This window comes from Primulina eburnea, chromosome 11 (genome assembly GCF_022965805.1).
Source record: "Primulina eburnea isolate SZY01 chromosome 11, ASM2296580v1, whole genome shotgun sequence".
NCBI classification, from domain to species: Eukaryota; Viridiplantae; Streptophyta; class Magnoliopsida; order Lamiales; family Gesneriaceae; genus Primulina; species Primulina eburnea.
Genome location: NC_133111.1, coordinates 40,375,867 through 40,396,210, shown reverse-complemented (window position 1 = coordinate 40,396,210; position 20,344 = coordinate 40,375,867). Strand labels below are relative to the sequence as shown.

At 33.0% G+C, this 20,344-nt stretch overlaps 2 protein-coding genes across 2 annotated transcripts; one reads left to right on the top strand and one right to left on the bottom strand.

Moving 5' to 3' along the window:
- The first annotated feature begins 260 nt into the window (after positions 1–260).
- LOC140806051 (anthocyanidin 3-O-glucosyltransferase 5-like) lies at positions 261–1,903 on the top strand. The gene has a single exon (XM_073162490.1). The coding sequence runs from the start codon at positions 372–374 to the stop codon at positions 1,806–1,808; it is 1,437 nt and encodes a 478-aa protein (XP_073018591.1). The 5' UTR covers positions 261–371; the 3' UTR covers positions 1,809–1,903.
- Positions 1,904–6,194: 4,291 nt separating this feature from the next.
- LOC140806050 (aminopeptidase P1-like) lies at positions 6,195–19,847 on the bottom strand. The gene is made up of 16 exons (XM_073162489.1): positions 19,635–19,847; positions 19,381–19,444; positions 18,847–18,986; positions 17,877–18,161; positions 17,650–17,772; positions 17,268–17,582; positions 16,245–16,331; positions 15,149–15,213; positions 14,226–14,292; positions 13,845–13,979; positions 13,639–13,719; positions 12,629–12,683; positions 12,405–12,509; positions 7,310–7,381; positions 6,702–6,826; positions 6,195–6,580 (listed from the first exon to the last, which is right to left on the bottom strand). Exons 1-16 carry the CDS (start codon positions 19,728–19,730, stop codon positions 6,419–6,421), a joined length of 1,977 nt encoding a protein of 658 aa, XP_073018590.1. The 5' UTR covers positions 19,731–19,847; the 3' UTR covers positions 6,195–6,418.
- Between the last annotated feature and the right edge of the window lie 497 nt (positions 19,848–20,344).

Here is a 20,344-nt window from a genome sequence, read left to right as displayed (position 1 = left end):
TTTTATGCTAAAAGTATTATTTTTTATTGTGAATATGGGTAGAGTTGACCCGTCTTACAGATTATGATCCGTGAGACGGTCTCACATGAGACCTACTCTATATTATATTAAAAAATACATACAACACCCATGTGCTATAATAACTATTAAATTGTTTTCAAAAAAAAAAAATAACTATTAAATTATATATTAAAAAACTATTAAATTGTTAAAAAGAAATTCAAATGATAATAATAAATTAATGTTACACGATCCATCTTTTCAATACTATAATTATTTCCAAGGTTTCTACACTATTATTGGTAAACGTAACGGTGTTGTTCATCCCTGCAAGAAAGTGTCGTGAATCTTGGTTAAAGGGAGGGTCAGCCATGGATAACTCCTCAAGCCATAATCTTCACGTCGTTATGCTCTCCAGTCCCGAGGCGGGACACGTTGTCCCCGTTGTTGCCCTCGCCAACCGCCTCGCCGAACAACACCATGTCCGCTCCACTGTTCTTCTAGTCACAACCGGCGCACCCTCGGAATCCAAACTTATGAACCCTCCCAGGGAGAGGGGACTCGTCGAAACTATCTGGCTTCCTCCTGTTGATATTTCAAATCTCGTAGACCCTTCTACGAAGATGATGACACTAATGTGCTTGATGATGCGGGAAGCTGTGCCCGTCGTCCGTTCCGCAATCGCTGCCATGGACCGCCTTCCGGACGCCCTCATCGTGGTTTATTTCGGTACCGACTCGCTGCAAATTGCGTCTGAGTTTAACATGCCCAAGTTCATTCTATGTACTTCTACTGCATGGTTTCTTGCTATGTCTGTGTATTTCCCGATTCTTGATGAACAAATGAAGGGCCCGTTCATTGATGAATCGGGGCACTTGAAAATTCCTGGTTGCAAACCGGTTCGACACGAGGACGCCGTGGACATGATGATGGACCGGGATGATCAACAGTATCACGAGTATCTAAGAATCGGGAGAGGGTTATCTTTATCTGATGGAATTTTGGTGAACACTTGTGAAGATTTGGAAGCCAAAACACTCCAAGCTTTCACGGAAAACGATGCTATGAATTCAGTATGTAAGTCTCCGGTTTATCCCATCGGTCCACTAACGAGACCCGTCGAATCGACCGGTTTTCAAAGTGATTTGATGGATTGGTTAGACAAACAGCCCAACCATAGTGTTCTTTTTGTGTCATTTGGAAGTGGTGGGGTGTTATCGGCCGAGCAAACCCTGGAGCTAGCTTGTGGATTGGAACTGAGCCAACAGAGGTTTGTATGGGTTATCCGGCCACCGAAGAAAGGTCATGTGAATGATGCGTTGTTCCCTGACAACATCGAAGGGACTGAAGATGACTATTTGCCAGAAGGGTTTTTGAACCGTACCAAAAATATCGGAATACTCGTGCCTACGTGGGGGCAACAGGTTGAAATCCTTGCGCATCCAGCTACAGGAGGATTCATGTCGCACTGTGGATGGAACTCGACTTTAGAGAGCATAGTGAGTGGCGTGCCGATAATAGCTTGGCCGCTGTATGCCGAACAAAGGATGAACGCCACCTTTTTGGTGGAGGAGCTCGGGGTGGCGGTGCGACCGGAGGTATTGCCGACGAAGAAAGTGGTGGGGAGGGAGGAGATAGAGAAGATGGTGAGGACTTTGATGGAGCACAAAGATGGGCAAGGAATGAGAGATAGGATGATGCAACTGAAAACTAGAGCTACAAATGGCCTAAACGAAGGTGGCTCGTCTCACGCATCCATGCGCAAGATCCTGTCAATTATTGAGGCAAAAAAGAATGCCACGAATTAAGAATAATGATCCTGTATTGTTTGCTTTAATCTTATGATCCTGTATTGTCACAGGGTTTGTGATGTTTGATCTAATTGTGTCGCTGCTACTTTTAATTTTGCTTGGAAATAATGGGCGCCTGAAACTTTTTATTAATTAAGACCATGCACATTCTATTACATTGAACTAAAATCATACTTTTAAGTTAACTAGCAAGAAGCACGTGCGATGCACGTAAATATTAATTATTTAATAAAAATTAAAATTTGATTTTTTTTAAAAATAATTTGATTCATTTTTTTATTTATATTGATTTAGTCTTTTGTCATATTAGACGAATAAATTAATTAAGAACTTATATACTTTACTTTCAAAATTGTTTCTCAAATTGAAATTCAAGTCGTTAATTTTATGTTATATAATAAATTATAATTAGCATAATATATAGAATGAATTGAACTGAAACAAATTTTGAAAATATATATATCTAAGAACCACGTATAAGGTATAATAACCTAAAAATCAACTAGATTATGGATTTTATAAATGCATAAATCATAATTTATATAAGTGAAGCACACTAAGGACAAATAATTGTCAATTTAAAATATTTATGACTAACTCGTCAAAATATTATCAAAACTAATGAAATAATAATAATTGATAATAAAATATAACCTATAATACTCAAAATTTGCTTTTAAAATTTGTTTTCAATCATTTTTACACGGTTGAAAGATTTTCTCAAACAATTATAAATATTAACCACGTGAAAAGTGTGAAAGACGGTTCAATATTTCTAATGATATTTTCAACCGGTTGACAATCTAAACAACAAGATATAGTTTGAAGAGTTAGTCTCATGTGAGACCGTCTCACGGATCTTAATCCGTGAGACGGGTCAACCCTACCCATATTCAAATAAAAAGTAATATTCTTAGCATAAAAAGTAATACTTTTTCATGGATGATCCAAATAAGGGATCTGTCTCACAAATACGACCCGTGAGACCGTTTCATACAAGTTTTTGCCTAGTTTGAAATGTAAAAACTTGTGAATAGTAAAGACACGGGAATTTTATGGATGTAAAACACACACGTCACTCCTTCCTCTGTAAAAAGGATTCCACTAAAAGACTTTGTCTTTTATATATATATATATATATATATATATATATATATATATATATATATATATAAGTGCGACTAAAATATTTAAACTTCTTATTATAGCTAATTATTTTAATTTTTCTATCAGATTCGTATTTTATGATATTATTAGTATATTAAAATTCATAATTATTGATATAAATTCTAATAAATAATTTATTAAATTCTTTACTTTCAATTCTTAGTTAAAAAATAATAAAATATATTAGTATTAAATTTCATATTATTATATTATTATATACTTATCGTGTTATTGTACTATTGCGTATATAATTATTTTTTTCTTATATCTTCATGTGATACTATAATTTATTACTTAATTAGAAACTACACTAAAATATAATTACAAAATTGCATTAAAATAATAAAATAACATGTAGAAAGAAAATTAAAAGGATAAAATATTTAAACTTAGTATAAAGATGGATTATTTGAGAAAGTTAATTTAGGAATTACATTTTATTCTTGAAGTGATATAAATTATTACAATCAATGTATATTGTAGTGATAATTCATTAGCAATTGTTAGACTATTAATTATATATGATGTGGAATAATTAGGCTACTAATTAATTATATATTAGGTGGAATAAATAAAAAAAATTGATATTTTCTTTTTACACTTACAACAATTAGAAATTTACAAATATATCTTTATTGAATTTTTGGATTTGTATTGATGAGGATGTCATTTTTATCTTTTGACAATTGAAAAAATTGTCAATTATCTACACTTACGTAGGTTTATAGATAAAAAAAAATTTATTTTTTATTATCAAACATATATTCATTTTTAATGCATAGATTTCCCATAAATTATGTAGAAAATTTCCATGCAATTAATCTAACAACACACAATTTAAGGGGATGGTAGAAAATTTACAATGAAAGACTTTGTTATTATTTTTACACTTTTATAAGTATAATAGTTAAATATATATTCTTTTAATATTTTTAATGAATTTTTAAAATTAAAAAAAGCTATTGTTTTAATATTTTTTCTAAGAATTTTGTATCAAGAAAATATTATTTCTCTAATGTATTTTTATTATAAAATATTTATTCAATTTTTATGTAACATTATTTTCAAAGATTCTTATGTTGCAATTTTTTATTAAAAAATAAAAACACTATTTTAATCCTTATGTATTTAATGATTGTGTAATTTTCATGCAATTAATCTAACAATACATAATTTATGAGAATAGTAGAAAATTTACAAGGAAAATTTTGTTATTCTTTTTGTACTTTTATAAGTATAATAGTTAAATATATATTCTTTTTAATATTTTTTGTAAGAATTATGTATGAAGAAAATATTATTTTTCTAAAATATTTTTTATCATCGAATATCGATTCAATTTTTATGTAATATTATTTTCAAAATTTCTTATTTTACAATTTTCTATTAAAAAAATAAAAACACTATGATCCTCATGTGTTTAATGAGTTCAAAAAAATAAATACCTCAATTAAATACATAATCAATACATTACAAATCCATTATCCCAAATTTGTCCCTAAATTTTATATATTTTTTCCACCAATGCCCATGCAATTAATACAAACAATGCATAGTTTTTGGGCAATGTAGTAAAATCACAATCAAAAAACTTTGCTCATCATCCACACTTTTATAGGTATATAGAATATGGTCGAAATAGTGTACACCAGCAAGCTTTTGTGGCTAATATGTCCCAGCAAAATAACTAACTAAGCCAAAATCGTGTAAATGGCCTACTTTAGGATTAATTTATTCGATCAGATTAAATATAATCTCGTTATAATATATCTATATTATTATATTAAACGGGTTTCTTTTTTTTTTTTTCCTGAATAATTTGTTTTATATACAAGAGTGAGTCTCATGTGAAACCGTCTCACGGATCATAATCTGTGAGACGGGTCAACCCTACCCATATTCACAATAAAAAGTAATACTCTTAGCATAGAAAGTAATACAATTTCATGGGTGACCCAAATAATAGATCCGTCTCACAAATACGACCCGTGAGACCGTCTCACACAAGTTTTTGCCTATATACAAACACAAAACTAATATCGTAGTTGTAAAAAAATAATGAAATATCATAATATCTGGGATTGATTATATTTATACGAAGGCAGTGTTTGGTCGTCTTGAATAGGTGGGTTTATTTTTTTTAACCCACATAATCACTCGTTTGGTACGTTTTTTATTTAACCAAGTCAATCCCTCATTTGAATGATTATGTTATATTAGTTAGGTTAAAATAATACATCCTCACCCCCAAGATTATTTATCTCACTCTTAATCCATCCTATTTTTCCAATTTTACCCTTCTCCGATATCTAAACTCACTAACACTTCCTTCCACCGACCGCCCACAGCCAACCCTTGCCGTCGGCCGACCGTCCACCGCCGGCCAAGAACCGCCGCCGAAACCGTCGCCGGCCACCGCCGCTTCTAGCCGGCCGCCGCCGCCGCTTCCGGCCGCCCGCCTCCGCTTCCGGCCTACCACAGCTGCTGCTTCTGGCCGACCACCGCCACCACTTCCGGCCTAAAAACCGTCGCCGTTTCTGACCAACCGCCACCACCACTTCCGGCCTACAACCGTCGCTTCCGACCGAGGCCAACGAAATTGCGAATCGCAGTCGTTGTTTTGCTAAATAATAATAGCGCGAATCATAAATGCTTTCAATTATTTAATAAAACTAATATATTTTCTCATACATTACACACTTGTATAATATTTTTTTATAATTAATTCAATTTTTATTTGAATAAAAATAATATCATAATACCAAAAATTAATGGTAGACTATAATACTATTTGAAATAAATATATATAAATAAATAAATATTATATCATAATTTTTAGAATTAACGAATGACTAAATTATCATTTGAAATAACGTAAACATTAAAAAGACAGAGATTAACTATAATTTGAAATAACTAAAAAAAAACCATAAAAAAGATAGAGAAACACTAAACTACAATATGAAATAATAAAAATTAAGATTTGCGTAACCTTTAATCCGAAAAGCCTGTGTAAAATAAGGGAAAATGGATTTTAAAAATAAAATAAAAAAATTGATTTTTTTCACAAACAAACTAGAACGTGAAATTGTCCAAGATAATGATCGATTCTTCACACATTATTTCAAAACAGGAACCATCATCCTTCATAATTATAACAATGAATATTCATACTCGACCTTAATCAGAGTATAAAATTCTCAAGAATTTGGGAAATAAGCGAACGGGTAGAGTGGCACCCACTCAAATCTCTTCATCTCATATGCATATGAATTATGACAAGTGTCAATAAAATTATTTTAAAATTTATTTAGTATAGAAAGAGACACTTGCCATTCATCTATATACATATAATAGTATAAAATGAAACAATGTTAAGAGAAGAAGATTCATCTGACATTGGGGCACCATATTCAACTTTGGCAAAAGGTAAAGAATGCTCAAGCAACAATAGGTTCGGTAGCTTTCCTCAGCCATTCAATCTCGGAATTGTTCAAATATGGTGCCAGAATCACCCTACATCTGGAATGGTAGTTGTTCAACCATTCGATTTCTTCGGGCACAAGGAGGCTCACATCTATCAGTTTGCTTTGATATGGTGCCTGAAAGTAGAAAGCTTCGTATATCAGCAAAGAAGGAAAAACCGATATCTTGGAACGGAATCAAGTCACTAGAACAAGACGTACATACACAAGACATAAGATACAAAGCTGAAATCTTTACCCATGTGATATGCTCGAATTGTAAGTAGCCCTTGTCGCCAAAATTGAACTTCGTATCAGCCTCTTTTACAATCAGCACATTCTCCAGTCTAACACCAAATTTTCCGTCCTCATAATAACCAGGTTCTGTAAAACCAATTTCATTAATCAAATCTCAAGTCAAGAATGAAAGGTGTACCAAATTTAGGAAAATTCCATCAAGCACAATTGGGAACGATCCACAACTTCTGGCCTTGAAAATGGCTATTCAAGCAACCCTAGTATAGCAAGCACTACAAAATCATTTACCAATCGAAGAGCACTGTCCTTGCCTTACAAAAAGGAACATAGTCCTCAACTTTTTTACAACTAACGTTACACTCATTTTCAAGAAAAATATCAAGTGCTGAAGACAGCTGAGATTCTGAGACACAATATGCAGTGTAGACCGTCACAGAAGTGATGTCATGCAAATAATTCATAAAGAGACAATAGCCGAGAACTAAAAGGTTTGACATCATACCATTCTTAATTTTCCATCGATAATCACCTAGGTGGTTTAAAATTTGGTTTTAGTTGCTCAGGATAAAAGGACAAAAATCAACTGAATCAGAGAAACCATTGACATACCATCTGTCACAGCCATCGAAGGTTGTAATGGCACGTTCCGTGCAGCTGGCCTGAAGCTAATCTGATGAGGTCCTACAAAAAGCAGATACGAAGAGGGATTAGATTCAGCTATCTGGTTCATTCTTATCGTCCTACACAAGTAATCCATATATTTAAAAATTAAAAATGACGGCGCCAGCTTGTTTTACATTATATAAGTAGATGTTCAATGCCCATGAAATCTACTTCACGTCCATGCACAAAATACTACGAATTAACCTGCCTGTTTCATATGGAGTTACTCAAAATAGGACAAACATATATAAAGTAATTACAGTATAAAGCTTATTTTATTGTATGTATTTGCACGTTTCTCTATTCCTGTAATGGAGTGAGAAGTGGACGCGTCAGAACTCTATCCTAAAAACTAAAAACACTAAAAACAACTTTATGGGTTCCGCCTGGAACCCCCAATCTGTCTCATGAAGCAGGCTCGCTTACTTATCCTCTATGAATGTATGGATGAGAAATTTGACTATACCCCTCTCGTACTTGAAATTTACATGGCCAAAGTGAAATAGTGTTATACTCTTGATATTTTTCCTAAATAACAAAATAATATACAATGTTCAAAACAAATTATAAGTTGTTTCAGAGCTCATACTCTCTCAAAATTTGTTGTCGTAATTTTTTTAGAAAATAGCTTATAAACTGCCAAATAAGATGTTTTAAAAAAAATTGAGTTACCCAAATAGGATAAGGCTGTGCGTGTAAATCCCAACTACAGAGCCCCTTTCTATAAATGAATCAACTGCTGGCGGAAGGTTTCAGGAAATGAACCAGACGTAGTAAAATAAAAGACGGAAGGAAGACAGGGAGCAGCATGTGATTTAAGATCTTATTTGAACATTCTTGAAAACCAAATTATCCTTATTTTATCATATCTCAAATATTTGTATTTATTAAATCATTTATTATTATAATAGTTAATGATATTATTATAACGGCAAATTAGAATACCATTCATCAGTCAAAGTTTGTTTTAGAATTCAGTCCCTCTCAAATATAATTTTTTTAATTGATACCTAACAATAACTAAGCTATAGTTTTCACTCCCTAGAAAACCCATTTTACATTTTCACCCTTTGTTATTTACGTAAACATATTCTCCTTTTCAACCAAATCCATCGGCCTAAATAATTTTCTCCTCCCCTCAACCAAATCCATCGGCACCTACCCAAGAAAATCCATCTGCCCGATCTATCATCATTCTTTATGGCTTGAAAAAGGTGATTGAAGGTAAAGATCAGTCACTTATTCTGATTGTGTATAGTTAATTTGAAAGAAAGTTTAAATGAATATGAAATTCAATTTATAGAAAAATGATATCCTAAGTTTTTCTACATTTATCGTTTTTATATGTGAATAATGAATGTGAGAGTGTTGTTATTCAACATACCTACTTATTTAGAATTCTTGAAATATTTGTGTTGAACCTATATGGTCAAGCAAATAGAGGATCTGTGTTTCCATGAATATGAGTCTGTTATTGATCACATGGCATGCATTTTATGTGTTTGATGATTTACTTTTGTTGTGAAAAGCAATTCAGCCGATTGTGTTTTATTGTTTTGTTCCGAGTAAGTACTTATTTTGACCTATAAAATACCTAATTTGAATTTCCAGATACTTGTTTTTTGTCTTTTGAATACTAAAATATGTATGAAAATAATTGATTTTCGAGTAGTCAACCGAAATCTAGTCACGGTTGACAATAGTGATCATACTGCTTGTATTGATTATGAGTTTGTTTTAATATTAGTTTAATTTGAACGATATTATCTGTTAGAGTTTGTTTTGCAGGTCTCTACTTCAAAGCGTCTAAGCATTCCATGGACTCTTGTGGTGCTTATAGAAAGCTTTTGGATTTTCAACCAAGGCGCAAGATTTTCTCCGCCCGTCAACCAATTCCATCGGGTCCTACCCAAGCAAATCCATCGGCCCGATCTATCGTCTTGAAAAAAAAGGTGATTGGAATTAAATATCAGTGTCTTATTCCGATTGTGTTTTAGTTATTTTGAAAGTAAGTTTAAATGGGTATGAAATTCAATTTATAGAAAAAAGATATCCTTATTTTTTCAACATTTAACGGTGAGTAATGAATGTGAAAGTGTTGTTGTTCAACATACCTACTTATTTAGAAGTCTTGAGAGATTCGTGTTGAACCTATATGGTCAAGCAAATAGCGGATATGTGCTTCCATGAATACGAGTCTATTATTGATCGCATGTCATGCATTTTATGTGTTTGATGATTTATTTTAGTTGTGAAAAGCAATTCAGCCGATTGTGTTTTATTGTTATGATTTTGTTCCGAGTAAGTACTTATTTTGACCTATAAAGTACCTAATTTGAATTTTCAGATACTTACTTTTGTCTTTTGAATACTAAAATATGTATGAAAATAATTAATTTTCGAGTAGTCAACAAAAATCTAGTCACGGTTGGCAGTAGTGATCATACTGCATGTATTGATTATGAGTTTGTTTTAATATTAATTTAATTTGAACGATATTATCTGTTTAGATATTGATTTAATTTTACCAAATTATTTGTCTAATTTCGTGAGTTATTCAAGTTTTTACTGAATAATTTTTCTTATTAATTCTCTATATATTCTTGTCATATTACTGTGACTTTTGTGAGTTATTATATATTTGTAACATTGTCAAATTATTTTACGGCTCTAACATTGTAATTTTTTAATGTGGATTAGAAATGACGAAGACCAAAAAAAATAGGATGTTGAACCAATCGTAGAAGAAGGTTACTCAAGGTGTTCTCCAACAAATTTTTTTTACCTACAATGGAGCAATTGGTTCCCAAATTGGATGAGTTACAATTAAAGAGGATAGAGGAATCACCTCTTGCACCTTGGTTGAAGATCCCAAAGCTTTCTATAAGCAGCTCGAGAGTCCATGGAATGCTTAGAGGCTTTGAAGTAGAGACCTGCAACTTTTGTTTTGAAAGCAATACCATGGTGTCATTCATTTCTAGGGATTTATCGATCGTTATAACTTTGCCTAGCGTTGGTCAACCGGTTAACATCGATTTAAAGTTGGGTTCTAACTTCCTTCAGCATCATTTCAAGGGAGTGAATTGTGTTCAGCTAAATTTCATCATAGAGAAGCTATTTAAGTTGGCAAATAATGAGCTTGAAATTGATGATTTTTTCAAATTTTTTATTTTGCTGCTTTTTAATATGAAGAAAACATCAATTTCAAGCTCATTCTCTGCCAACTCAAATAGCTTCTCTATGATGACATTTTTCGGAACACAATTCACCCCCTTGAAACGACACTGAAGGTAGTTAGAACCCAACTTTAAATCGATGTTAACCGGTTGACCAACGTTAGACAAACCTATAACGATCAAGAAATCCCTAAAAGTGAATGACACCAAGGTATTGCTTCCAAACGAAAAGCTACGGGTTTCTACTTCAAAGCATTGCATTGCATGAACTCTTGAGGTGCTCATAAGAAGCTTTTGGATCTTCAACCAAGGTGCAAGAGTTGATGCATCTATCATCTTTAATTGTAACTCACCCAATTTGGAAACCAATTGCTCACCTTGAGTAACCTTCTTTTACAATTGGTCCAATATCTCTATCATTATCATCCATATTTTTTTAGTCTTCCTCGTTACTAATCCACATAAAAAACTACAATGTTAGCCGTGAAATAATTTGACAATGTTACAAATATATAATAGCTCACAAAAGTCACAGTAATATGACAAGAATATATAGACAATTAATAAGAAAAATTATTCAGTAAAAACTTGAATAACTCATGAAATTAGACAAATAATTTGGTAAAATTAAATCAATATCAAAACAAACTCTAAACAGATAATATCGTTTAAATTAAATTAATATTAAAACAAGCTCATAATCAATACATGCAATATGATCACTACTGCCAACCGTGACTAGATTTTTGTTGACTACTCGAAAATCAATTATTTTCATACATATTTTAGTATTCAAAAGACAAAAGCAAGTATCTGAAAATTCAAATTAGGTACTTTATAGGTCAAAATAAGTACTTACTCGAACAAAATCATAACAATAAAACACAATCGGCTGAATTGCTTCTCACAACTAAAATAAATCATCAAACACATAAAATGCATGACATGTGATCAATAATAGACTCATATCCATGAAAACACAGATCCGCTATTTGCTTGACCATATAAGTTCAACACAAATCTCTCAAGAATTCTAAATAAGTAGGTATGTTGAACAACAACACTCTCACATTCATTATTCACAGATAAAAACGATAAATGTAGAAAAATCAGGATATCATTTTTCTATAAATTGAATTTCCCATTTAAACTTACTTTCAAATCGGAATAAGACACTGATATTTACCTTCAATCACCTTTTTTCAAGCCAGAAGGAAGGATGATAGATTGGGCCGGATGGATTTGGTTGAGGGGAGGAGAGAAAATTATTTGGGCATATGGATTTGGTTGAAAGAGAATATATTTACGTAAATAACAAAGGGTAAAAACGTAAAATGTGTTTCGTAGGGAGTTAAAACTATAGTTTGGTTATTGTCAGGTATCAATTCACAAATTATATTTGAGATGGACTGAATTCTAAAACAAACTTTGACAGATGCATTTTTCTCTAATTTGCCCTTATTATAACATTAATTTTTATTAATATATAATTACAATAATTATTTTAATAATTTTATTATAATTATTATGAATAATATTATTGTAATTATTACGAGTAATAATAAGTAATAAATAGCATTAAATATAGTAACTAATAATTACAATTATAATTACTTGTTATAAATCAAATTATAATTAGAATTAAAATAATTAAATATTAACATTCTTATAATACCTCTTCATTTTGACAAAAACTAAAGTCTGGCCTCACGGTGTTTACCAACTGTGTTGATATAAAGAAAATTATTGATCAAAAACCTTTCTGCAATTTCAGTGGTACAAGTATAAAAAAAATTTAGCAAAGAAAACATGCAGGGAAAAAGTTAAGCTGACAGACTGAACATGACAAAACAACCTAAACTTACCTTCATGAACATTTAGGAAAGACCCAATTCCATGGCCAGTGCCATGCCTGTAATCAAGACCATCTTTCCACAATGGAAGTCGTGCTAGAATATCAAGAACATGACCTGGGAACGAGTTGGGTTACTTGGCAAGAAAATAATCTAGTCCTAACTTCTGAGCCTGCCCGAACTCTTCAAAAAACATGCAATAAAATGAGATTTTTAATATTAATATCAATCTTTACCAGTTGTTCCATTTGGAAATTTAGCATTTCCCAATCCAATATGGCCCTTGAGAACCTGCAATACAGGATTTAAATATACTGTGGCATGAATTAATGTTATAGCTTTTGAACTTGAAGTGAAGAACAAAAAATAAAGTATTAATTCTCATGCAAGGTAATACTCGAATATCTGGAGATGAAGAATCAACTAAGAGCATTGTTCAGATTGAGTTGAAGAGTAAAGAAATAAAACCATAAAATAGTTATACAGGTGATGACATTGTCAACAAAATGAACACACAAGGTAAAGTTAACTTTCTTGGAAAAAGATTGGGCTTGAAATGTACAGCCGCGAGTCACAAATGTCTTGAGCGCAATTAAGGACAATGACTAAACATATGTGTATGATTACTTGAAATACATTCTATGCAAATTTTAGGCTGCAATAAATCCTAAGGGTCCATGTGTGATACCACCAATGCTTTACGGCTTATGTTATTCTTGTCTTTTTTCTTACCAGCACAACATGTGGAGTTCTATGGTTTGTATTCATAATAAAATAGGGAATTCAGACTATAGGAGTATCTAACATGTCAGACTCCTTATGTGTTACATCACACATGGATCAGAGCTAAATAACACTTCCCTATTTCTGAATTCAATTATTGATCTCGTAACAGCCCCATTTTATGGTTAAATTTTCTTTGCAGGACATCAAAAAAATTATGACCAGATAAAAATACCAGGTTGATTAAGTCATGTAAACTATGTTGCAGAAGCAAGAGGTTTCAGCATACTGTTCATGCATGCTTCTTATCAATTTCCCAAGCCTAGTTACTGTTCTAGTCAAAGGGTAAAAGAGGAACTCAAATTGACTAATTTGTTGAAATCGTAACAGAAGGTAAAGGTGACCATCATACACATATGCACACACGAGATTCCATATATATATTTCATAAAAACAGACTGAAATTTTCTCATGTTTTAAACACATGTGGAATAAACCAATGAAACAAAGAAACACCACATACCGCTGAATAACTTGCTTTCTCATGTGCTGTAGGTTTTCCAAAATGTACTGTTCGAGTTATGTCAGTTGTTCCATCTAGATACTTTAGAGATACCATATTAAATTAAACCAAGGAAATCAACTTGAAAAAAAAAATAAGGATGAAGGTTTTATGAAAAGAATAAGACAATTTAAAACAGAAGAAAAAAAGACAGCTCATTTACACACCTGCGCTCCTGAATCAAACAAGTACATACTTTTTGGATCAAGTTCGGCACATGTTTCTGCCTCTGGACAATAATGGATAATTGCTCCATTTGGACCAACTGATGAAATGGTCGGAAAACTCAATCCCCTAAAATGCTGTCGATAAAAAAAACACAAAATATAAATAGAAAGATCTGAAGTTAGCAGCGTGTACAACTTTAATTATTCCTCTTTGCCACAAAACTGTCCCGTGCACATAATATCTACGAGGAGTCTGCATTTATCCATTGTAGATGGAGATAAATGATACACAAACCCATGAAACTACTTAATAGTCCAACGTGAAAATTGGTATTCTTTATTGTATGAAATGCAGGGGAAGGCAAAAAACAAAAACAATACCTCTTTAGATGCACGGAACTCCTCTAGTTTATCACTTACAGACAATTCAGTCAGCTTTGTTTTTGTCCTGTAAGTTTTTTAAATAGAAACACTGGTGTAAGAATAGTTGATAGGTAATGTGTGTCCAGTCAAATAATAACACATAGCCAATTTGTTACAAAAATTCCTTAGTCATTAGTCCTCTATAAAAGTATACAAGCTGGTGTGGTGACACAACATATTTCTTTCCATAAATTAACTGTAAAAGCTCAAAGTATTTATCTCGTAAGGTGCTTCCATTAAATAATATACACCTGGATATAGAACTTCTTCAACATCAAATTGGATGCCCACACAATATTTAAGTTCGTCTAAATTTTAACCCTTTCAGAGAAAAGTGTGCTCTTCAGGTCTACATCTCAAAGAAAAAAGACGATGAAAAAGGTAGGTTGGCTCCAGCTATGCAGCAGAAGAAACGGAAAAAATTAATCCATTACTTGCAAATACTTTTAAGCATAATCCAGTTTTATCATTACACGACATGCTTAGTTCTACTAGAAGTGCCGATATACTTGACAGAGATTCTTCAAGAAGATTACATGTTTCATTGTTTTGATATTCTTTTAAGCTGTCATAGCTTGACAAATTAGGCAGTGAAATTGGAATTATAAAGCTTAAGCTTCGCTTCAAGCTAGAGTACAACATTGGGTTCCAGCAGCTGTTGGACAATATCCATGTTAGCCTAAAATGGTCAGCGTAAATCTTACAATCACGACAGCATGTTAAATGAAGTGGAAAAGAAATAAGAGAGGGACCAGCAAATGATCAACAGCAGGTTCAGAGAAAAAGTTGCCTAGGTTGAAACTAATGCCCAGGTAAGGAGAAACATATTTACAAATAATTAACTTAATAGTTTATGCTAGGCAATGGAAAAACAAACTTACAATTGATGCTTCTTGTTGATATCACTTTCCAGAAAGTAACCAGAAGCACCATAAATATCCTGCATCTGAGGGAACACAGAAACATGTAATCAACATATATCAGTAGGTTGTTTAATAATAAAAAGTCCTGGAAACTCTTGCTTTCAACCAAAAAGCATACATGTATCACATATATCAGATTCAGAAGCAATCACATGCAATCAGATCACAATCGAAGATTTTCTGTGTATACTTGGAGGCAATTCCATTTAACCAGCTCTTCTTCAAACCAATGGAATTCTCTTTATATTTAAGAGAGAGGACCAGTTTGACCATCATTATCAGCTGAAAATCACGCAAAGCTTGTGGACCAGGAAAATAATAAATGGTCGGCAAAATTCCGAGAGTAGAAATAAATTGAATTGATAGTTGCATTATCATATAAGGCACAACTCTTGTGAAAATTCCTATTTTGTCATTTCAAAGCAACAATTGTCATTTCAAAGCAACAATCAACGGTACAAAATATGATGTCATCTTTCTCATGAGTGTCATCTCATGTCATAGAAGCATGAAATTCGATTTTTATAGTACCACGGAGAGAGCGGAGAATAAGTCCTAAGAACACAAGTTAGAAAGTCCAAAAATTTTATACAGAAACCAAATATATTTATTTTGTGCATTCTCACTTTTCAAAAACAATTCTTTTACACACACAGCACTCATGGAGACTCACGCTAAATTTAGGGAGCAGATTGGGATCACATCAATGCATCGATAAATGGCCATAAGGTGCATGTGTAAATTTAAGATGATGCCTATGATATTTTCTTTCTCCAACTTAATGATTTTTCCCCAAGCTAAAACTATTTTTGACACTTGAACATATACCCTGCTTTGCAGATGAGGATTCCATTATAAAACTAGCCAAAAATCTCCAGCTTTCGTAGTCATTAAAGCAGGGTTTCATCAAATTCAATTGTAATTCTGATTTCCTCTCAAGAGAAGGAAAATGGAGATAAAGCATAATGATCCACATCAGAGTAGTACAATAAACACAATCCTGTGACACAGAACAAAACCTATTATATCCAACCTACTATTGTTCTGAATATACCTTATTGTCTAGCCAAGCTAGGTATTGCACAACAGCGGCTCCATCCCGAATGTGTGCATTCTTCAATCCTTCCATCTCAACAGGATTCTGGGAAAGTATGTGTAAGAGATACAGTTCACAGATATCAATGCCAATTAACAACTAAAATATTGAAGCTTATTAATTGAAAAGACAAATATAGCTTTCAGAATGTCATGAGATGCATAAAAATATCCATTAAATCATTTCTCTGTACACCTAAATCTCAATTTTCCATTTCACAGCAACATTCCAATAACATATGAAGAAAAAGAAGTTCTATAAATTAGGAGGGAAAAGAAAGCACATATCCAAAACAGAAATATTGATGAAAACATTAGAGCCTCCATGAAAATCAATTCATTTATCAAAAACAAAGTTAAATCTGCGGAACTAAAGCATCCTCCTTTCTAAATATGATAGTAGGGCATTGAAACATAATTCAAAAATCTTGATGGAATATCTATCTCGAATAGAAAATGTTTCTTCATTAGATTTCCTGGATCACCATACTTTTTTTCTGGCTGTAGTGCTATGTGCAATTACAATGAGGACGATAGAAAATGTTTGTTCCTTATTTCAATGAACTTAGCATGCTATTGCCAATAAATTAACTTTTCGAGTTCCCCTGATTGGAAAACCGGATAATATCATGAGATCTCCAACTAGATAAGACAATGAATCATTCACATGTCTCCAAGTCCAGTAATCAACACTGACGACATCTATCAAAAGTAGAAGAGTTATATGCAAATCAACAATTCATCCACTTAGAAGTTCAACCCATGGAAAGATAAAATTAACAAATGTAGTTCCCTGTGATACTAGAACAACAATGCAAAACAAGTAGTAGGGGAGCGGACTCTAAATCTCTAGTAGATCCACGGGACTCAATACATGCCCTAAATACCATTACAACTTCGAGAACTTTAGATATGGTTCAAAACAGTCATATTACTTCAAGGACAACAATCACAGAAGAGGGGTGTTATAGAGAAGTAATACCTTCAAGGCTTTTGCAAGAGCTAAAGGCGATGACTGCTGGAAAACCTTGTCCATGTTTAGTTTTGAATACAATGCAAAGCAACATGCACCAGGATCGACCCATATGAGGTCATTAACACTCTCTTCTGCAGAATTATCACTCACTATCATCCCAGAATTGTCTTTATTGTTGTCCAGGTTATATGAATTTTCATGATCAGTTACTTTGTTTGAACGGGCGGAAGTAAGTTCATCAGATGCAAGTAAGACAACATCAGAGCTTACTGCACCGTAATCCCGCACTTCAACACCATTTTTCTCCATATATGAGATAACCTGTAAATATAGAATTTGAGACCAACAGATCAACAAATAAAGAAATGATTATGCACCAAGTTCTAACCTCAGCAGACAATTTTCTCCTGTCCACATAAAAGAAAGCCGAAGCCAAAGTTACTATAGCAAATGCATGAACAACAGGACAATAGGAAACATCAGCACCACGAATGTTGTACAACCAAGCCACCTGAGATAGTAATCATCAAAAGTAAGATCAAATAGAACTCTCTGGAATTTAGATTAAACAAAGGAATAATTGAGTGATGATATGGTGTGATATCATAGACTCGCCTCATCTAATGCTGTGAGTATTATAGCACGAGCTCTTTCAGGCACAAACTTTTCCCTCAAATCCTTTAATTTATCTTCAACAGAACGACCAGAAAATTCAAGTGGATGCACAACAACAGGATTTATTTCAGGTGGTGGCCTACTTAACCAAACTTCATCTACTAAGTTTGATATCGTTTGAATCAGCTTCTGTTCTTTCTTAGCAAAAGCACGCTCCCATTTCTGTGCTGTGTCAACTGACACACACCAAGGATCAACACCAATAGCTGCATCTTTTGGTAGATTCTAGCAGTTCCCAAGAATTTCAATCAACACAGACAAGGAACATGGCAATCAAATTCAAAACAAGGTCAACCGAAGCTAAGCTCTATTTACGACACAAGTAGCTTAAGAACTATAATTTTCACAAATTTATGACAAAAATACGAAAGTCTAGTTCAGATAAAAGAGAAGATTATTAAATTCTTAAATGCAGCATGCCAGGAAATATAAAAAGAAGAGGCTTATATAAACATGAGGAGTCAAATAAAGCTAAAAGGTTGCATAATGCCTAACAGTCTTTTGATATGGGATCTATACAAAGAAAAATAGTAATCATGCAATAGTTATCAGCATCTAATATCTGCAGATCTGAAAGTTATTGAGAATAAGAAAGTAACCATGCCCGAAGGATTGATCTTTTGGAGTAGAATTTGGAAGAGCATAAATAATAAATTATGTGTTTATCTTGAATCTTCTTTTAGTCATTAAAAGCATACCAAATCCATTCAGAACCTTAACTACATTATGGTGTTAGAGGCCATTAGCGATAGATAGAAGATGAAAATATCCTTGTCAGTAGTTTGCATGCCTCAGTAAGTTTACACAATAAACTTCATAGATAGATTGAGGATTGCTTCTTAAATAATTAAATAGATATTCTGACAGCTGATGATTAGTAATATGTGACCAAAAAGTAAAGAAAACTCACATCAGCCATCCAGATGTCAACAGTTGGGTCTTCTCCCATACGCATTAGCTTCCACTGATAGTTTAGTTGTTTTTCCGCCTGCAAAAAGTATCGCCCATCTGTCCAAAGTAGTGCCTCACTTGCAGTTATAAGTGCCAAACCTACAATATATTGAGATTTGACAAAATACATTACATTAGATTCAACTAGATTGCCGCCAACAGAGCACAAGTTCCTATAAACTAATCATGGATCAACATTCACCCTCCTCTTAACTTGCCAAACTAGGGGAAGTACACATAATATTACTTGAATTTGGAAAACAGACATGTAACTTTACATTATCTGATTGTTTGTAAATTATCCATGCACGAAGTGGTATACTGCATCTAACAACTAACGCAATGGCAATGCATCAAAGAAACAAACTAGTCAAAACAACAAGGCGACCGAATGCTGAAAATTAACAGCAAGATAATACATTTATCTCTTATACATGTAAAGAAAAACCCAACCACACATGTGAATTGATTACGAGAAAAAAAAAACACAAACCCGCACTGCCGGTGAATCCAGACACGAATGCCCTTCGTTTGTCCCGCTTAGATACATACTCGCTCTGCCAAATCAATAATCGATCGATCACGAACATAAAAAATAAAAAAGAATAATAAACTCTATAAGCAACAAAATAATTGGAAACAGAGACAGTAAATAAGTCCAACACATCAAAACGAACATATATGACAGTATTTGATCTACTTATCGACACTTAAATTGATGCGTAAATGATCAACAGACAAAGAAACCTGGTGATAATCTTCAGAAGGAACGACTAAAGCGTCGAGGGGCGGCGAATGGGCGGCCATTAAAGACCTAAGAGATAGCAGTGTTTCTTCCGCCATACTTGTTCTCTCGCTCCCGTAGAATCCGTTGAATCTTTGTACTTGTACGAGACTAGACTGACTGGAGCTGTACTTGAGACATTTAAAGTGCGATTTATGATCGCACCAGGAAGGATAAGGCAAAAATGCGATTTATCCCCTTTTTTGTTTTTAATTAATGATATAATCTGATATGATCATATGATTAGAGTTGTCTATTGGGCTTGGGCTTAGCTCGCGCTCCGCTGCAACTTTCCATTAAGTGGGCCGGGATCGGGCCGAGCCACCTAATGGTAGGTTGAGAATTAGTCCAATCTATCTTGGATTGTCCTATTTTAGCATGATCCTTGTGGTTGAACAACTATACATATTTTTTTAAAAAAAAAACTAAAAAATATAAAGAAAAAATTTAATTAAATAGTTTGATACAATATTTAATAACATTAAGAGTGCATAAAACACAATTTGAATATACCATAACTCGGAAATGGAAATTATTGAAATTTTCGGTTCGATATCGCTATAAATATTTTCAATACCATAATTTCCGATACGATATACATTTTTCGATTTCATACAGTATTGTATATCACTCTTACTTCCTATCGGAAACAAGAAATGCTTGACAATGCCAT

Bases quoted from the DNA above. Each gene is read 5' to 3' on its own strand.
- LOC140806050 (XM_073162489.1), bottom strand. From the start codon at position 19,730: ATGGCGGAAGAAACACTGCTATCTCTTAGGTCTTTAATGGCCGCCCAT. The intron at 18,987-19,380 runs GTTTGTGTTTTT...AATATATTGTAG, and splicing joins TGGATTCACCGGCAGTGCGG to GTTTGGCACTTATAACTGCA. The intron at 17,773-17,876 runs GCGAGTCTATGA...TTACTATCTCAG, and splicing joins TACTCACAGCATTAGATGAG to GTGGCTTGGTTGTACAACAT.
- LOC140806051 (XM_073162490.1), top strand. From the start codon at position 372: ATGGATAACTCCTCAAGCCATAATCTTCACGTCGTTATGCTCTCCAGT.